Source organism: Megascapheus bottae, chromosome 13, assembly GCF_031878675.1.
Source record: "Megascapheus bottae isolate mThoBot1 chromosome 13, mThoBot2.hap1, whole genome shotgun sequence".
Taxonomy (NCBI): domain Eukaryota; kingdom Metazoa; phylum Chordata; class Mammalia; order Rodentia; family Geomyidae; genus Megascapheus; species Megascapheus bottae.
The window spans coordinates 21975677-21996878 of NC_143521.1; the positions used below are offsets into that span (position 1 = coordinate 21975677).

The window sequence follows — 21202 nt, forward strand, 5'->3', positions numbered from 1 at the left end:
CTGATTATATACATTTGCGATTTGAACTTGGTGACATAGGAAAGTTCTGTCTCTGTCTGTGTAACCTCTAAGCCTACTTCCTCATCTAAAGCCATGGTTTTTTTTTATAAGGATGAAAGGAAGTGATATAGAAAAACTCAGCATGGTGTCAGGTACATAATTTTTAAATAGATGAGTCAAGATGATTTCTACTTGTCAGCATTTAATGAACATATTATGTGAACTTTAAGACAACTCTCTAAATTTCTGTGAATTATTTTTAAATCACCTTTTCAGAGTTATCTATGAATTTCCCATAAATATTATCTGGTATGAATTTTGTTATGGGTGTTATGTCAATAATAGTGTACCCAGTGACCACATGAGAGGATTGGAGGCAGGCTAGGCAAAAAAAGACACCAAGTTCCTGCTTGAACGATTCATGTAGAATGCTTGTATAGCATTCATAAGATATACAACGAATAATTAGAAATGATCGAGTAGACCTTAAAGAAATTTCAATATTTTTGTAAATGTGCCAAGCACCCACTCACACCTATAATTCAGTCTACTCAAGCAAGAGGCTGAGATCTGAAGATATTGGTTCAAAGCTAAGCTCAAGTAGGAAAGTCCATGAGACTCTTGCCTCCAATTAACCACCCCCCCCCCAAAAAAAATGCTGGAAGTACACTGTGTAGAGTAGTAGAGTAGAGTAGAATAGTGCTAGGCTGGGGCACAAGAGCTCAGGGACAATGGCCCGGCCCTGAGTTCAAGCTCCAAGACGTGAACAACTATTCTACTTAGTGTAGGTCTGCCCAGGAAAACAACTTTCCTGCACTTCCTCTTCATGAAAGACAATATGTGGCCTTACCAGAAATCACCTACCTGGAACTAGTAATCACCTGACTGAGTCAGCAAAGAATCCCAGACTCTGAGGTCACGTCCTCATCTACTGAGGTCACTTCCTGAACCACCCCAGTCAGGCTTCCTTTAGAAGTTTCACAGACGCTGAGGTCATTTCTGAACCTACTGTGTTGTATCTCCTCCCTGCCTTCCCCTATATAATCCTGCTCAACCATAAGACATGCCCTCTTCTCTTCCTCCCTCCTTTTTTCTTCTCTCTCTCTATGCCTCCATTTTGTGCTGGCAGGAAGTTTCCTCTTAACCCATAAATTCTTTTCTGCCTGAACAATGTGGCAGTCTCCTTTCACTGAACCATACACTTAGCACTTGCCAAATCCATAGCAAAAAAATAGGATCAATGAAAAATACATTGCAAAAGAAGACTGTGACTAAATCTACTAATATCATTCCTGAAATCTTAAGTGGCTCAAGATAGTCTAAAAGTCCTGTGTATAAATTAATAATTTCTGTCAGTGATTCTTCCCATTTTTGTAGGTAATGGGAATTTATTGCCATTAATCTAGAGTTAAATATTAGGTATCACTCTGTATCAATCACAAACATCAGATAATATTTCCACATAGAATTAAAATACACTTTCAAATTAACATAAAGTCAATATTAATGTTATTGGAGACTTACTATGTATAAGACAAAAGCCAAGATATTTAAGAAGTGCTCAGTAGATGCCAACTCCCATTCCATCCCCTAAGTAAAATGAGGAAAGACTTGACCCCTAAAGCTTCCTGTTGTCTGTAGCTTATGGCATCATTTGAGGAAGTGTATGTGACAGACTTCATATTCCTTTATTCACACCTGTTTGGCAGGGTCAGTCCTGTCACTCTTGATAATCATGACATACTTAGCTTCTTCACCTTACTTTCTCTATATTCAAAGCAGAGTAATAACAAAGGCCAAAGGCTTTACAAAACCTTGATAGAGAATAGAAATATACATGCATAATAACTGAAACAGAAGCTTTCAAAATAAAAGTTAGAGACAAATTCCAGAATGCATTTAATTTTTCTAACCCAGTAACATTTCATTTTGCTATTTTAATACAAACATGGAAAAATCCCATTGATCATGATTCTGTATTAAGAACAAAATGTTTTCTTGTGCAATTTTCAACTGCATTACAGAGTCAAAAATCATTGTTCTCAGACATGTTTTCTGTAATCGTTTATAAAGTAAATAGTGTACAGAATTTGGCTTTGTGTTAGCATAAGCTTTATCATAAAGAACTGGGAAAAGTTTAATGTAAATTGCACTGCCAACAAGAACAGTAGATATTTCCTCAGATGTTTCTATGGGGTGTGACAATGGATTCTTATGTAATTATCGCTTATGAGATTAAGGTAATTCAGGCTCCACACCCTTTGTTTACTGAGTCATTCCTCCTTGGTGATTTTCAGCAATTGAATTTAAGATGTTTTCAATGAACTGGAAACAGTTGGCTGGAGAGTCATTCCTAGTGGGACCCCATCCAAACAACAGCACATGCTGACTCTCCCTGTCGTTTTATACTTTGGGGGAATTTTTCACCTCCCATTTGAGTCCACACTTTTCAGGACTTCAGAACATCTCACTCCACATCAGGTTTTTATCCCTACAAACATAACTAGCCCTTATTTATTCTTGAGAAGGTTGATCAGTTGGAAACATAATCAGCCCTTTGGGTTTTAACCTTACCTTCTACAGTGTTTCCCAACAACGCAATAGGCATTAATGTTTACTGAACTGATAAATTCCAGATATCGGCATTTTTTATGATGCCAAAAAACTGGCAGAAAAACCACAAAGAGCCAAGTGAGACTAAAAAATTAGCACTAAGAAAACTGCCAATTTTCTCCTATGTGTCGGAATCTGGGTCCATCAGAGAAAGTTGGTTTTCACCAGATGAGACAATAAATAAATAAAATGCAAGCATACATAAATACACAAATAAGACTAATGAAGTAAAAAGATATGATAGTTAACACTAATTGGGGGAGGGAGTTTGGCCTAGTGGTAGAGTGCTTGCTTAACATGCACAAAGACCCAGGTTCCATTATTTGGTACCACATACATAGAAAAAGCTGGAAGTGGTTCTGTGGCTCAAGTGGTAAAGGGATAGCCTTGAGAAAACCCAAGGACAGTGCTCAGGCCCTGAGTTCAAACCCAAGGACTGGCAAAAAAAAACCCTATCTTATTAATTTCTTTTTTATTATCCTTAGGATCTTTTCTACTTTATATATTTAAATGCACTTTTATTAATGAACATGCTTGAGCAGGCTCAATATGTTTAATGTATAATACATTTCATAGACCAACTCCTTTTTGTGGGCCCCCCACCTCAACCCTCCCCCCCACACACAAAGTGCCTTTTATAGGTCTGTAAAATGAGTAAAGTTCAAATACAAAACATTTCACTCCAGGCAACTCTGCTGTGGAATGTAATGTCTGCCAACTACTGACTTTAAAACATTCCCATTTCACATCAGAATGTGCTCAACACAAAATGGAAAGAGTGAAGGTGGTTAACTGTAACTGCTTCTAAATTCTGATAAGGCTTTTAAATATGAAATATGTGCAAGTGTTAACACATAAGACAAATATTCATGAATATTATAAATAATTACAAATGCCTAAACATACCAGGTATTCCATGGTGCCAGAGACACAAAATAAAAAAGCATTTTTTACATTTGAGGTATTCGCAACTTATTGGATATCCTATTTTACTAGAAATACTAACCTTTGGATCAGGTATGGTGCCACACACCTATTATCTAGCTAGATACTTGGGAGACAGTTCAAATGTGAGAGACCCTCTCAAAAACAAACTGAAGTAACAAATGACTGAGGTATGGCTCAAGTACAGTGTCCACCTCACACGTTCAAAGCTCTGAGATTGATCCCCAGTACTGCCACAAAACAAAAATAAAATACAGAATTATTTACTTTATATTTCCTAACTTCATCTTCAAAACAGTGTTGTGGAGGTAGAGGAGTTTGTTCAGTTCAGGCTCATTTCCAGGATTACATTTCTATACTTGGGTCTAAGAAACTACAAAGCCAGATAGATAGATAGATAGATAGATAGATAGATAGATAGATAGATAGATAGACAGATAACTAGGAATGGCAAAATGGTAGATTTTTCTAGTAAAACAAGTCAACTTTACTTTTTCTTCTTTTCTCAGGCCAGCACGGGTGGCATCAAATTCACGATTCTTGAACCCATTTGTTGTAGCTGCTGTCGTCATTGGAGGGGTGGCAGTTGTGGCAATGGCCGTAGGATTGCTTATCCATTTTCTAGCATTTAGTAAGTATCAGCAATTATTACTTTTCATTTTGAATAATTACAATTTCAGATTAAAAATGTGATCTACTCTGTTTTGTTACTACATTTTATTTTTTTATATAAGGAGGTCATTCTCAAAGCTCTTTGTTGAATATACATTCATATCTCTATTTCCTTTCTATTAATATATTACCCCTCTTTTGATAAAAAATGCATACTTTCTAATAAGTCAAATATAGTTACCCTAGCAAAGACCATTGCAGACAAATGAGAAATATGTTTATTTCCTATTCTTTAGAGGCTAAAATTTAATTATTGTTTTTGTTTTGATTACCCTCACCATCCAATACACTGACAAAATCAAGACTATCTTGCAAAAACAATATATTTCATAACTCAAAAATTGCATATACCTAATTACCTGTTAATTCATGCTTATAATGCTAATGAAACATAGAATGTTTTTAGAGTGGTAAGAATAATCAATAGATGAATTTACAGTTGAGAAGTGAAAAAGGGTAATGTCAACCTTAGAAAAATATTGTGAACTTTCTTTTTAATTTTTTACATTGTCAATAAAATTAGAAAACATGAAAAAGAGAAAGCAATATAAAGAGATATAGCAAGGAAATAGGATGACATTTTATTGTTACTTATTTTACGTTGTTATCTTTATTTTGGATATAATTATTGAAATCTTTTGTTCATGTGTGCACTGGGATGTGAGGGCATGAAGAGAAAAGAAAAAACAGAATTCACAGAATATCTTCTTTTAAAGAGGAAAAAATGACTAACCATGAAAATTTTGAAAAATTCCAAGGGTACAATAAAATATCAAGATAAGAAACAAAAAGCAATAAGGAATAAGCATCTAAGTAATAAGGAATAAGCATCTAACTCATATAATGTTAATTTGTCTAAATTTTACTTTTGATAAAGTTTTGTGTTCTAATTACTTTAAAGTAACTATTCTTAAGATGAATTACAGAGTAGAAAAAATAAGGACATTGAGTTTAAAATTCAATTAGTGGATTTTTTCTGAATCACATTGTATTTTTCCAAAAAATCTTACTCCAATTGCACCCCATTGATCATTGATGGGTCAAAACTTTTTTCTCTCCCCCACTAGAGAGGATCATCTTCTCCTTAAGGTAGCTAGCTTCTTTCTCTAATGGGATATTTTTATGCATGTAAGTGATCAAATGAAAGTAGGATCTACTAGTTTATGTCTATATTCATGATGCTTCCGAGTTGTGCACATAAGCATTTTAGGGATTTCTATCTCCTTCACCTAGATGAAAAATAATTCATAATGTACAACCATATTATATATCAATTATTTTCTAGCTTACTTGAGAAAACTGATAACATATCTAATCTGAAAGAATACTATTTAGAATAATTTTAACTATGACTTGAATTCTTCCTTAATTTTAAATGAATGATAACATATTACATATATTCATAAATATCATTAAATCAATGAACCATAAATTTTCTAAGACATGATACAAATAATATTAGAGAAATTCTGGGGGCGGGGAGTTTGTCCTAGTGGTAGAGTGCTTGCCTAACATGCACAAAGACCTGAGTTTGATTCCTTGGAATCATATACATAGAAAAAACCAGAAGTGGTGCTGTGGCTCTAGTGGTAGAGCTCTAGCCTTGAGAAAGTCCAAGGACAGTGCTCAGGCCCAGAGTTCAAGCTCCAGGATTGACCGAAAAAATTAGAGCAATTCTGGGAAATTTTTAATGTTTCAGATAATACTATTACTCAGTTTTTCACACATCTTTAATCGTCTTAGAGTGATCAATCACTTTTAAAATGTAAAGGAAAAGCCAATGGGGTAGTGAATATCTTCAATTACAGCATTCAGCAGACTATAGGGGTGTTGAAAGTACAGCCTAAAAGTGATATATTTCCCAAAGAAAAACTAAGGTAAGGGGGGGATATTTATCGTAGTTCCATTTATATTGACTATGAAACTCTCTTTTTCAGGAAAGCAAATTTAATTGTGTAGTATAACTTTCCACGTACTTGACTATATGAAAGAGTCAATTACCTAGTTCTTAGTAATGGACACTAATCCTACCTTTTCTTTTTTATTTTCCAGATCAAAAAACATGTTTTTACCGTAGCAGCTTTCAAATACTAAATGTTGAATATACTGATGAGTTAAGTTCACCAGCTACACAAGAGTATAGAACTTTGAGCGAACAAATTGAGTCTATGGTACATTAATATTTGCATTTATTTTTCCCTTATAGAATTAATATGGTTGGATACCTAGAATATAAGGTATCAGTTGGTAGAAGCTCTGCATGTTTTCATCCTTTTTTACTGTGAAGATTAGGCACAGAGGGAATACAGTGACTTAAGTTAGGTATTGTGTACATTTCTTTAAAATTTTTTTATTTTATATTATATTGTCAGGGTATTGTATAGAGGGGTTACAGTTCTGTGTGCATTTCTTTTGAACAGTGTCGCACCTTCCCTCCTTTTCTCTGTTTTTCCCTTCTATCCCCTTCCCTCACCCACCTCCCAAGTAAGATAGTTCATTTCCAACATAGTGCCTAGTGCATATCACTGCTGAATTGGTTCACCCTGTGTCACATTGTTTCTATGCTTTCCTTTTCCCTCCCCGAAACAATTAAACTTACATCTAAGACAAAATGTACAGGGGGCGAAGGGTAAAAAAAAATGCAAAAAGTAACATAAAAACTTCCTGTTTCCATTTTTAGGGGTTCATTTGATAAGCATCACTTTATGTGATATTTTGCACATAGCTGTTGAGCCCTTGTGATTCTATCCTAAGAATACCCTTCTTTGGGCTCACTGTGTGAATGTTTAGAATCCTGAATAATTTATCATGCTCAAGTATAATTTTTTGCCTTTTATTATCCATTTGGTTTACTTCCTCTTTTTGCTGTAGAAAAATGTGTTTCTCTTTACTTTTTTTATTGTAATGATGTACAGAGGGGGGTCCCACTTACATAAGTCAGGTAATAAGTACATTTCTTTTTTAATTGTATTTTATTGTTGGGATAATGTATAGAGAGGTTACAGTTATATTTGTCAGGGAATGGGTACATTACTTCTGAAAACTTGATACCCCTTTTCATATTTTTGTCCCTCTTTCCCCAGGTAACAAAGTCAGATACAGTAACCACATGAGATTAACCATAAGTGGAAAAAACAGACAAAATAAATAGCTTCACATAGTATATTAAGAACAACACTCACAAAGATAAATATCTTGTTTCCATAACCCAGAGTTCATTTCATTTAGTCTCATCCTATATGACCATATGTACATAGGTACATTTCTTTGTGAACAGTGTTACCGTATCCTTTGTTTTTTTCCCAATTTGTCTCTCCAGACACCATATCCCACAAGTTGTATAGTTAATCTTCAACATAGTGTCTAGTGAGTGTCACTGATACATCAGTATCTGTACTTTTTATTTGCCTTGTGATTTATTTTGTAGTGTACTTGCATTTGAACTCAGGTCCTTGGGATTTGCTATGCTAGTGCTCTACTACTTAAGCCACATCTCCACTTCCAACTTTTGGGGTGGCTGATTAGAGATGAAAGTCTCGTGGACTTTACTGCCCCAGCTGGCTTTGAACCACAATCCTCAAATCTCAGCCTCCTCAGTAGTTAGGTTTACAAGTGTGAGCCACTGGTGCCGAGCTTGGGAAGTCTTTTTTTTTTTAATTGTCATTCATTGAATGACTGCTGAATGATCAGTGGGTCATCAAGAAAATAAGGGATGTAAATGGAAAATTTCCAAATAAAAAAGAAGCATGACTTACCATAACTTTGGGTGTATAACAAAAGTAGTACTGAGAAGCAAGCTTATATCTAAGAGTGTCTGCAGTTTAAAAAAATCATAAACAAGATGACTGGGAAAGGGTGGAGGGAGGGAAATGGGGACAAAAACATTAGAAAGGGTATCAATGTGTGAGAAGTAATGCACCTATTACCTGGCGAATGTAACTGTTACCCCTCATATATTATACCAACAATAAATTCTTTTTTTAAAAAAATCATCAGACAAATGAAAAAATAAATCACAAAATAATGTACTCCAAACTGTTAGCAACTAAGAACAAGCCAAACTCCAATTTAGTAGGCAAAAAAATAACAAATACAAAGAAGAAAATAATGACAGATATTAAAATCAAGTCAGGTACCAAACAAAAGTGCTCATTCCTTTTGCTCTCATTCACAATAGTGCTTGACTTCTTAACATCAGCAACAAAATGGAAGAAGAAATAAAGGAGGAGAAGAAAAAATTATTTCTATTTTTGGATGTTATGATCCTATAAAGACCACCAAAAGATCCCTAGATTCCTAAGAATCTATGAAGAATCAATGAAACAAGTGTTGGTTCTTTGAAAAGATAATACTAACAACCCTTTATCCACACAATCAAAAGAAAGGGGGAAAAGATCAAAATTAATAAATTACAGTTGGTAATATGAACACCACAACAGATATCAATGACAAAGCTCTTTACAGATTGCTTTGAAATTTTATATTATAATATACTGGAAGCTCTAGAAGAAATCAAAAATGTTTCTATGTGTACTTGTACTGAATAAATTGGTGTCAATCACTTCACAGGTCTATAATAAGCAACGAGATTACATTAGTAATATAATTTCCAAACAAATGAAATCCCAAGGCCAGATGAATACACTGCCAAATTCAAGCATTTCATATGATTAAGTTTACCCCATCTATATTACTGTTCTTAGGTTTGTTAGGTGGTATTATGCTGTATATATCTACATATATACATATGTACACATATATATGTATATGAACATATGTATATGCATGTCTACATATGTAGGTATAAACATGTGTGTATTTGTGCATGCATATGTATATGCATATATGTATACATATGTATATGTTCTTCCATAATATTGAGCCTCGATAGCTTTTCTGTATGCCAACAACAAGGAGACAGAGAAGGAAATACTTTTTAAAATCCCATTCACAATAGCTTCAAAAACAATTCCAACCTTTATACAAGCTTCAGATTAGACATGAGCCAACAGCACCTGGGTTCATTTCATTAGTCTTAAGACTAAGATTTCTCTAGAAAAAAAAATAAGTACCTTTCTAAACAACTGTTTGTTCTGATATTGGTTCATCAATTGGAATGACTACTGATAAATTGTGATTTATTAAATATTTATTACATTTATAGTCTCAAGAAGAGCAGACTGAATGGTCTATATAGGTATAATATTCAGTAAACCACTTAGTTCTCCAGTTTCCTATTATAATTCCCACTATACTCACATGGGAACCACCTCACAGTAAAAGTCAAGGAGGAAATGTCCTCTCCATAAACCATACATGTGGTCCTGTATAACAAGAGAACCATGCCAGCCACTGATGTAATCCTTGTTGACAGTGAAGTTTGTACCACATAATAACTATCCTTAATGGGACTGAACAGTGATTCAGGGAAATAGTTATAGTTAAGTCAAGAAATTACCAAGTGGTGTGAAAAATAATCTCCAGTACATAGTTATGAATCAGAAATGGCAAGCAAAATATAACTCTTTGCTTCTTTATTCTCTTGTATATTTCATTATTTGAAATGGTAATTTCATTACCACTCATTTAAATCTGCTTTCATCTGGTTCAACTCATTTTTATTTTTTGCATATTATTATTTATTGTAAGAATGATGAGAAGGGAGTTACAGTTACATAAGAAGGTAATGAGTACATTTCTTTTTAAACACTGTTACCCAGCTCCCTTATTTTCTCCTACTTACTACTTCCCACTCTCCTCCCCCCAAGTTGCAAAGTTCAGTTCCAACACTGCACTCATTTTTAAAGCAACCATTGGGAATCACATTTCTTGAGTTGTATGAATAGACTTTCCTTGTACTGATATGGCTCTTGACACCAACCATCTTAATAATGATCACTATGTGATATCACGTAAATTTTTACATAGTACAATGCCTGATGCAGTTAGAATGGCTTCCAGTAAAGACTTACCTTGTCCAAGATCACCTTCACTTAATAGATGAAGAAATAGGCAGCACTTCAAGAAGTTATAAACCTGCCTAAATCAGTGGCATGCTTTGTGATGAATCTGAGCTGAACTCAGCTGAAAACTTATTCCCTATTCTTCTTTAACATATACCTCAGGTTTCAAAGTTGGGAGAAAAGAAATGAAGAACTCTAGTTACAGAGATCTCCTCCCCTCCTTTTTTCTACAGATTACTAATGTATTCAAAGAATCAAATTTAAGAAATCAGTTCATCAGAGCTCATGTTGTCAAAATGAGGTGAGTGAAACTATATTAAAACTATGTGAGCATAGATGCAATTTGACGCGTTTGACTTGAGTTCACAGCAATGATGAGTGACATGCCTGCCCCAGGCTCTAAAAGGTCCTTAAGGGTCTTATCTCCAATTAATCACCAGATAACTGGAAATGCAGCTGTGGCTCCAGGAGTACAGTGATAGCCTTGAGGTGAAGAGCTCAGGAACAGAGTCCAGGTCCAGAGTTCACGCAGAACAACCAAAAAATATATATATCCACTATGTACAAAAGGATGGAAAAGGCGACACTTCAAAAAGAAACATACTCATTACCTTTATAATTTAAAAAAGCATGTATGATTTATTTGGCTACTAATGTAAATACCCATTTATTATTTGAGTTCCTTATGGGAGAAAAAAGCAGTGCAGTGAAAGCTGAAGGGATAGTCAGTAATAGAAGCATTCTACTGTATAAAACCAGTGGGTGTCATTCACAATGCAGTCTTTGTAACCTTGCACAGTGAAGTTGTACAATGCTCTGGCCTTGGGTGGTTTCATCTAAATCCAGACACCAGAGCCAACTCAAAAGTGGCTTTTAGGTTTCATTAGCCTTGAACACTATAATGAAAGGACACTGCACCCAAATCCATGACATTAGTGATGGATTAATAGGAAGGAATAGTAGCATGAATTCATTGCAGGAATTTGCCATGCCTATGTTGGTTAAATGTATACTTGTCCACTTGATTTCATGAAATAAATCCGCTCAACCAAAATACCTCCCACAAATGTTATAATTGCCACATAGCTCAATCTTTCAAATACTAGGAAAAGGGGTTTTGGCCAAGAGAGGAGTTACATTCTTCCTCAAGTATTAACACCACACACACACACACACACACACACACACACACACACACACACACACACATAAGCATACAGCTCTTATGGAACTTTCTTAGGAGAATTTAAATGAACAGGAAGGATCTATGGGAAGACTTTTCTAAAACATGTCAGTCAGTTCAACTCATATTCTACTCTGTACTTTTCTGTGGCTGTTTTTTTTCTTTTTGTTATTTCCTAAAGCTCAGCACTTTAAACCTTCAAAACTTGTAAGACTAAATGAGCCTCTTGCATCTTCTTTCCTTTACTTCATTTCCCATTTACCCTCCACCCCTGACTTCCTGGCATGTCACCTAACTAAAAAATACAGACTGCTTTCATCAAATTCAGCAAAAGTATCCAAATCACAAAATCCAAAGAAACTATATTAACTCTCCTCTTCAATCCCTCAATAGTATCTGGAATATTTGGCTTATCCTGAAAATACTTCTTGTTGGCTGTGGTGGAATAAGCAAGGGATCTGCTAGTTTGAGGCCAGCCTTAATTAAAGAGTGCAATCAAGATCAGAAAAAGCTGCAGAATGAGTTCTTGTTACAAAATAGAGAGAAAGAAAGAAGGAAGGAAAGAAAAAGAGACTAAGAAAGAGAGAAAGAAATGGAGGAAGGGAAGGAGGAAAAAAAGAAAATAGAAGAAAAGAAAACAGGAGCTGAGAATATAGCTCAAGGGAATAGTGCTTTCCTGGTATGTGCAGAGCCCTAGCTTCAAACCTCAGTAACACAGGAAGAAAAAAAGGAAGGGAGGAAGGAAAGGTTTCTTGATTTTTAGGAAACTGTACATTTTTCTCTTCTCTAGCTATGCTTTTTCAATGAAACTTCCTCCAATGAAGGTTCCTCTTTGAACCTTCCTCAAATATGGAACATCAATGTATGCATGTTCTCTCAGTTCACATTTTCTCTTCTTAGGAATTCCACTCCATTTTGAGCCAGTCAGTTCTCTTTGATCTCTAGATGTGACTGTACACAGCCATTTACTTGACAATCATCATATGGATGTCTTTGAGATAGCTCAACTGAAATGTATTTCCTAAATATTTCCCAACTCTGTAACTCTTTTAAAAATTTTATTGTAATAGTATCATCCTTCTATCATCTGGACTATAACAACCTCATAACTAGTGTCTTTGACTCTGGTCTTAACCATTTCACATTCTACATAAAAGAAAGGAATTCTTTTTAAACAAAATCCATGCAGAGTATCTTCCAACAAGTTTACTTAATACTTCTCTATGTGAATCCATGTTAATTCAGTTAAATCTAGTTGATTTATTTTAATGATTGCAATCATTTTGTTATTGAACATACCATTCATCCATCTAGCATTTCATTTTAATGTTCTACATAATTGTCCAACATTCCTTCCATATGAACGTCTTGAAGATATAGCTGGAAGCACAGTTCTCATATCTTCAGATATGAGAATTTTTAATTTTACTAGATATTGACAAAGTACTCTCCAAAGTGGTTATGGAAATTTGCACTTCAATTACATATGAAGACATCATTGCTCCATATCCTCACTACCATTCAATATTTAAGCTTTGGGTTTTTTTTAACCAATCCAATGGGTGAAAATTATATTGCTTATTGTTCTTCACAATGTAAAGCACATAATCTTTGAAGTCAAATTGCTTAAAGCCCAATTTCGAATGTTGATTTTCAAAAGCTGTATTACAATGGGATGGTTATAGACTTTTTGTGTCTGAGTCTCTTCTGATAATAACAGTGCTTCTTTCACAGAGTTTTGATGACTATCAAATTAAATTGGTATAAAATAATACCACTTGATAGAGCCCTAGCCTTGAGAAAATCCAGGGACAGTGCTCAGGCTCTGAGCCTAAGCCCAGGACTGGCAAAAAAAAATAATACCACTTGAGCATTTATTTATAACTCTCAGCATTTGCTCTGAACCCTTATCACATGTTTACATTATTTTTCTGTTTTTCTATTTTATGCTAGATTTATCTTATTTATTTGTAGGAGCTCTGTACTTACTATAGGATCTAATCTGAGTTAAAGTTGTATTTTTCTGGTATGCAGCATATCCGCAAGTCTCATTTATAGCACCTTCCATAATCAAAATGCCTTTTGGGTTTTTCTTGTTTTTTTTCCATATATTATTTATTGTAATTAATAGAAGGGTTACATTATATTCACCAAATAAAAGGTGCATTACTTCACAAACATTGATACCCTTTCTCATGTCATGCTCCCAATTTCCCTCCCTCCCCCCATCCCGCTCATCTTGATTTCCCCCCTTTCCTATTCAATTTCAAATAACCACATAAGCATACATCCAATATATCAGATAACAAGGTGAAATATTGTAACAACATGAAATAAGCAAGGGACAGCAAAAGAGATGAGAGATAACATAGTACATTAAGGACAACAATCATTCATTATATGGCTTTTGTTTCCTTATCCTGGAGGTCCTTACATTTAGCATCATACTATACGGCCTTACATATCTAGATTTTGTTCTATTGTAAATCTCTGCTACGAGAGCCCAAGGTTTCTACTGATTATGACAGATGAGGGAAAACATTGAGCCTATGTTCCTTTGAGTCTGGCTTACTTCACTTAATATGATATTTTCTAAGTCTCCATTTACTAACAAATGGGGCAATGTCATTCTTTCTGACAGCAACATAGAATTCCATTGTGTTTAAATACCACATCTTGTTGATCCACTCATCAACTGAGGGACATCTGGATTAGTTCCATATCTTTGCTATGGTAAATAGTGCTGCAATGAACATTGTTGTGCTAGTGGATTTAGTATGTCCTTGTTTCTGGACGATTTGGTAAATGCCAAGTAGTGGAATTGCTGGGTCATTGGGGAGTTCTATGTTTAGTCTAATCAAAATGTCTTTTAAAAATATTTTGTCCTACGCTAAACGAAAGGACCTCCAGGTTATAGAAACAAAAGCCATATAATTAGTGATTGTTGTTCTTAATGTACTTTGTTATCTCTCATCTCTTTTGCTGTCCCTTGGTTATCTCATATTGGTACAGTATTTCACCTTGTTCTCTGATATATTGGATATATGCTTATGTGGTTATTTGAAATTGGATAGGGAAGGGAGGAAAACAAGATGATGGGTAGGGGTGGGGGGAGGTAAATGGGGACCAAGACATGAGAAAGAGTATCAATGTTTGTGAAGTAATGCTCCTTCTATCTTCTATTAATTACAATTAAAAATATATAGAAAAAATACTTTGTCCTAGCCAGACACAGTGGCTCTTGCCTGTAATCCTAGCTACTAAGGAAGCTGAGATCTGAGTATCAAGGTTCAAAGCCAGCCCTGGCACAAAAGGACCTAAGACTCTTAATTCCAATTAACCTCTAAAAAAGTGGAAGTGGGGCTTGGCTCAAGGGTAGGGCAGTAGCCTTGAGCTGAAGAGCTCAGGGACAGCGCCTAGGCCGAGTTCAAGCCCCATGACACCCTCCCCACTCACACACACACAAATACTTTGTCCTGAGACCGGGAGCCTAGTCTAGTGGTATGGTGCTTGCCTAGCATGCATGAAATCCTGGGTTTGCTTCCTAGGTACCACATGTTCAGAAAAAGCCAGAAGTGTAGCTGTGGCTCCAGTGGTAGTGATAGCTTTGAGCAAAATGTGTCCAAGTATAGTGCCCAGGCCCTGAGTTCAAGCCCCATGACTGACAAAAAAAAATAAAAAATACTTTGTCTCAAAATTTATTTTACTGTTAAAATTTGCTGTCTTAACCAGATAAATGGGTCAATAGAATGGAAAATTACCTTGTTTCTAACTCAAATTTGGAACCTCATCACATTATAAGTTTGTCTAAAAAGATGAGGGTTTTTTTCAAATTGACAAAGTCTAATAGCAATTAGTATTTATTAGTTACTTTTGGTAAGCATCCCACAAATCTTTTTATTTATTTATTTTATTTCAATGTAAAGAAGGGTTACATTTATATTCACCAGATAGTGGATGCATTACTTCTCACACACTGATATCCCTTCTTATGTTTTTGTCCCCATTTACCTCTCCACCTCATTTTCCCCTCCTCTTTCAAATGAATAGGTAAATATCTATATAATACACCAGGTAACAAAGTGGAATATAGTAACAATATGAGATTAACCAAAGGGCAACACAAAAGAAGGGAGAAACACATAATAAATAAAGAGTAAGTCACTTATGCTTAAGCTCTTGTTTCCATGTACTGGAGGTCCATTAATTTGGCCTCAATTGATATGGCCTAATGTATCTAGGGTTTGAGCTATTGTAATCCTCTGCTAGGAGAGTTTTGGACATGTACTAATTATTACAGATGAGGGAAACCATTGATCTTACGTCCTTTGGGTCTGGCTTACTTTACTTAATGTGATTTTTTCCAAGTCTTTCTATTTCCTCACAAATGGTGCGATGTCATTCTTTCTGAGGGTGGCCTAGAATTCCATTGTATACAAATACACACATCTTGTTGATCCACTCATCAACTGAGGGACATCTGGGTTGGTTCCATATCGTTGCTATGGTAAATAGTGCTACAATGAACATCGTTGTACTAGTGTATTTAGTGTCCTTGTTTCTGGCCCATTGGGTAAATCAACAGTGTAGTAATGATTCCTCCTGGCCACATCCCCTCCAGCATGTGTGGTTGGATTTCTTGATCATGGTCATTCTAACTGGAGTGGGGTGGAATCTCAGAGTTGTTTTGATTTGCATTTCTTGTATGGCCAGAGATGTGGAGCATTTCTCCACGTCTCTATAGGGCATTCTTATTTCTTCTTCAGAGAAGTCTCTCTTTAAATCTTGGGCCATCTTTTAATGGGATGATTGTTATTTTGGAGATTTGTTTTGGAGAGATTCAATTTTTTTAGCTGTAGATATATTTGAGATAAAAGGCCTTTGTCAGTTGTATGGTTGTGAAGATATTCTCCCACTCTGTGGGCTTTCTATTTAACTTGTAGCTATGCCCTTTGCCATACAGAAGCTCTGCAATTTAATGCAGTCCCATTTGTCCAAGCTATCTTTGATTTGTTCTGTTTCTGGGTCTTTATTAAGAAAGTTTTGACCTGTGCCAAGGAAGCCTAGTGTATCTCCTATTCCTTCTTGTAAAGTTTTTAGGATGTCTGCTTTTACCTAGAGGTCTTTGATCCATTTGGAATTAATCCTGGTATAGAGTGACAAAGAAGGATATAACTTTATCTTTCTGCAGGTGCTTAACCAGTTTTGCCAGCACCACGTTTTGGTGAAGCTGTCTTTATTTCATTTTATTTTTTTGGCGCCCTTATCAAAGATTAGGTGGGCTAATGTCTGTTACATTGGTCCTGTTCTTGTGCCAGTACCAAGCTGTTTTAGTTACTATAGCCCTGTAATAGAGCCTAAAGCTTTGTATTGAAATTCCTTCTGTGCTGTTCTTTCTGCTAAGAATTGTTTTTGCTATAGAGTCTTTTATTATTCCATATGAAATTTTGGATTGCCTCTTCTATTTCTTTAAAGAATGACATTGGGATATTGATGGGTATTGCACTGAATTTGTAGATAGCCCTTGGCAGGATTGCCATTTTCACAATGTTAATACTTCCAATCCAGGAGCATGGGAGGTTTTTCCATTTCCTCAGTTCTGTTTTAATTTCTTTTTTCAGGGTCCCACAGGTCTTCTATACATTAATTCATATAATGCTCATAACAACTTGTTTTACATGGGAGAGCACCCAGATGCAGAGAGATTCATTAACTTAGGTACCTCACAAGAAATCACAGGGATGAAATGCTTAAGCATCAAAGTCAGCTATGCTGATGGGTGGAGGACAGGGTGCACTGAAATTAGTTTGGGAGGACAGCACTCTGATCTAACATTGCAAATGCAGACATCACTGTGTAGATCTGTTCTAAAGGTCAAGTCTTCTAGGGAATTCTTTTTTTCTTTTGAGAAATGATGGAGTCAAGAAGAAAATTTACAGAATAGGAAGCTATCATAATTTGAATTTTATTCATCTATACAATTGACAGACCGTCTGGCAGGGGGGTGACTGCAGACGTTGTCATGAAATTCCGGTTCAGCAAACGAAGCAATGGAGACTCGATGAAAGGCAGAGTTCAAGCTGTCTTACAGAAAATGCTGAATAACTCAGGAAGCCTCGAAATTAACCCCTCACCTGGAATAACGAGTAAGTATTTTAAGAATTTTTGAAAAAATTTTAAATTATAATATGTGCATATACATATATAAATATATATATATATATATATCCATCCTGGGCCTTGAACACAGAGCCTTAGCACTGTCCTTGGGATTTCTCAATGTTAGTGCTCTACCACTTGAGCCATCATGCCACTTCCAATTTTTCTGTGTATATAATACACAGGATCAAACCTAGGGCTTGTGCATGTTAGCTGGCTCTCTACCACTAGGCCACACTTCTCAAATATTGTTACTTGTTTAGCCTTGTGTTAGTGTGGCAATACAGCAGTGGTTTTTACCTGCTGGGCTCTTATAATTTAGCTTAAACAAAAGACACTGAATTGCAAAATAATGATCAAGATAGCAGAAATAAAAATCAAGAGAGTTAATAATGGTCAGGTCCCCATGACTTGTGCCTGTAATCCTAGATACTCATGAGGCTTACACTTGGGGAATCTCAGCTTGGGAAGAAAGGTTTTCAAAACTCCATTTGCAATTAGCCAACATGATCCTCCTCAGAAGGTATGGCTCAAGTGATACAGAACTAACAACAAGCAATCAAGCCAATTAAGCATGAGAGCATGAAAGCATGAGGCAGAAGGAGAAAGAGAGGGACAGAGACAAACAAAGACAGAGACAGAGACAAGAGATAGAGACAGAGAGAGGGAGAGACAGAGAGAGACAGAGGGATGGGGAAAGGGATAGGGAAAGGGAGAAAGAGACACAGAGAGAGCTAGAGAGAGGAAGGGGGAGGGAGGGAAAGAAAGAAAAAGAAAATGGTGAGAGGGAGAGTGGAAGAGAGGGGAGAAAAAGAGGAAAAGGAGGAGCATAGTTAGTGGTAGAATGCTTGTCTACAATGTATGAAGTCCTGGGTTCAATTCCTTGATACCACATAACATAGAAAAAAACAGAAGTAGTCCTGTGGCTCATGTGGCAGAGCTCTAGCCTTGAGAAAGCCCAAAGACAGTATTCAGGCCTTGAGTTCAAGGCCCAGAAATGGCAAAAAAAAAAGGAAAGAATCCAGTGCCTCCCGCGAAAAAAAAACTATATTCTTTCATATCTCTCTGTAAAGTCTTCATGAAGGAGAATGGATAGACTGACTCTGTAAGACGAGTAGGATGTGAAAAGAGGAAGAAAATGGTGAAAGATCTGTAATAAGCATGATGCTTGGCAGATAGAAAAGCAACAACAAGAATTATCTCTTTGAGGAACTGTTTTTTATACTCATCACTGTCATTAAAACATTTATTTAAGAATACGTTCCACATTTTCTTGGTAGAACTTTGTCTCATGTGCTTTATTATTTTTTCCTCCATTTAATTCTTTTTTTCATATATTTTTATTATAATTAATAGAAGGGTTACATTATATTTGCCAGATAGAAGGTACATTAATTCACGTACATTGATACCCTTTCTCATGTCTTGGTCCCCATTTCCCTCCCCCCCACCCTCACCCCTCATCTTGTTTTCCCCCCTTCCCTATCCAATTTCAAATAACCAAATACAAATATATCCAATATATCAGATAACAAAGTAAGATACTGTAACAATATGAGATAATCAAGGGATAGCAAAAGAGATGAGAGATAACATAGTATGTTAAGGACAATAATCACTCATTATATGGCTTTTGTTTCTATATGCCAGAGGTCCTTTCATTTAGCATCATTCTATGTGGCCTTATGTATCTAGGTTTTGCTCTATTGCAAATCTCTGCTATGAGAGACTAAGGTTTCTACTGATTATGACAAATGAGGGAAACCATTGAGCCTATGTTCCTTTGAGTCTTGCTTACTTCACTTAATATGATTTTTTCTAAGTCTTTCCATTTCCTAACAAATGGGGTGATGTCATTCTTTCTGACAGCAGCATAGAATTCCATTGTGTATAAATATCACATCTTGTTGATCCACTCATCAACTGAGGGAATCTGGGTTGGTTCCATATCTTTGTTATGGTAAATAGTGCTGCAATGAACATCCTTGTGCTAGAGGATTTAGTCTGACCTTGTTTCTGGACAATTAGGTAAATGCCTAGTAGTGGTATTGCTGGGTCATTGGGGAGCTCTATGTTTAGTCTTTTGAGGAACTGCCTTACTGCTTTCCATAGTGGTTGAACCCAAGTTTACACTCCCACCAGCAGTGTAGTAGTGATCCCTCCTGGCCACATCCCCTCCAACATCTGTTGTTACTAGTTTTCTTGATCCTGGCCATTCTAACTGGAGTGAGGTGGAATCTTAGAGTTGTTTTGATTTGCATTTCTTTTATGGCCAGAGATGTTGAGCATTTCTTCATTTCTTCAGTTTCTATAGGCCATTTTTGTTTCTTCTTCAGAGAAGACTCTCTCTAAGTCTTTGGACCATCTTTTAATCCTCCATTTAATTCTTGCTATGATACCCCAACCTGTCCTCATTAAAGGAGATAGGTAATTATCCAGGCCTTCCTCCTCTCTGTCTGCCTCCCTCTCCCTCCTTCACTCTCTTGCTCTCTCTCCTCTGTCTCTGTCTCTGTCTAGCTCTCTGTCTTTCTCTGCCTCTGCCTCTTACTCTCTCTATGCTGGTAGCTGATATAGGGTCTCATGCTCTCATGCTCAGTTGACTTGCTTGCTTGTGGTGGTACTCTATCACTTGAACCATACCACCTGACCAGTATTGCTCTGGTCAATTGGAGATGGAGCCTTGAAAACATTTTTGCCTAAGCTTTTGTGCCTAACTTTTCTGCCCACTCAGCCTGGGCAATCAAGAGCAACCAGGATTCAAATTCATTTCTCTTACTCAAATAAAACATAGTCAGGTCTCCTTTTTGTTTTGAGAAGGATAAATTGTCCCACCAATGCTTACTAAGCAAATGTGTCTTTGTGAAAATGTCTGCCTAAGAAAAAAGTTGAATTAATTGTCCTTAAAGAGCATGAAAAGCTGTCATTAGAAGGGGTTATTTAATTAAAAATATGAACAATGGTTACTCACTTTCAAAGTTCAAATATGAAAGGTTATAATTTGACATACATGTTTTGGAGGGGAAATGTCCATGTAAAATTAAAGTAAATGAATGGAAAAGGTACAAATGTAGCCACTCAGAGGTATTATCATAGCACTGATGTGTAATAATGAAAGCATTCCCCAGCAAAAGAAAGAGCTAGCTAAAAGGACATAGAGAGTCAGGCACTGGTGACTCATGTCTATAATCCTAGCTACGCAGCTGGCTGAGATCTGAGGATTGCAGTTCAAAGCCAGCCAGGGCACTAAAAGTCTGTGAGGCTCTTATTTCCAATTAAACACTAGAAAAATGGAATTGGCACTGTGATTCAAGTGGTAGAGCAGTAGTCTTGAGCTGAAGAGTTCAGGGACAGCACCCAGGCCCAGAGTTTAAGCCCCATACCGAGGAAGAAAAAAAGAAAAAAGGATATAGAAGCCACAGAACCTGGAAACAAGGTAGGAATGGTGATATAGGGGAAATCTTAGTACAGCTTTTGGCTGCCTGTGGAGGTGGTTCAGTTTGCAAAAGGAAGGAAACAGAACATAAGCAGCACATTCTGGATAAAATTTAGTCAAATTGAATGTGAGATGACTACTTGACCTAGAGAGAAAACTGCACGGCACAGATATTAAACTGATCTACCCAGTCCTTCTCTGTCTGACTTTGACATCGTGTTCTTTCCAGGCTTC

At 36.1% G+C, this 21202-nt stretch overlaps 1 protein-coding gene across 1 annotated transcript in view; it reads left to right on the forward strand.

The window, feature by feature from the left end:
• Positions 1–2229: 2229 nt before the first annotated feature.
• The window catches only part of Tmprss11d (transmembrane serine protease 11D), a 30398-nt gene continuing 11425 nt past the window's right edge, over positions 2230–21202 (forward strand). The window contains exons 1-5 of the mRNA XM_090343153.1: positions 2230–2240; positions 4068–4189; positions 6283–6401; positions 10427–10494; positions 17365–17522. Coding sequence (XP_090199279.1) covers positions 2230–2240; positions 4068–4189; positions 6283–6401; positions 10427–10494; positions 17365–17522 — 478 coding nt within the window. The remainder of the gene's footprint in view (positions 2241–4067; positions 4190–6282; positions 6402–10426; positions 10495–17364; positions 17523–21202) is intronic.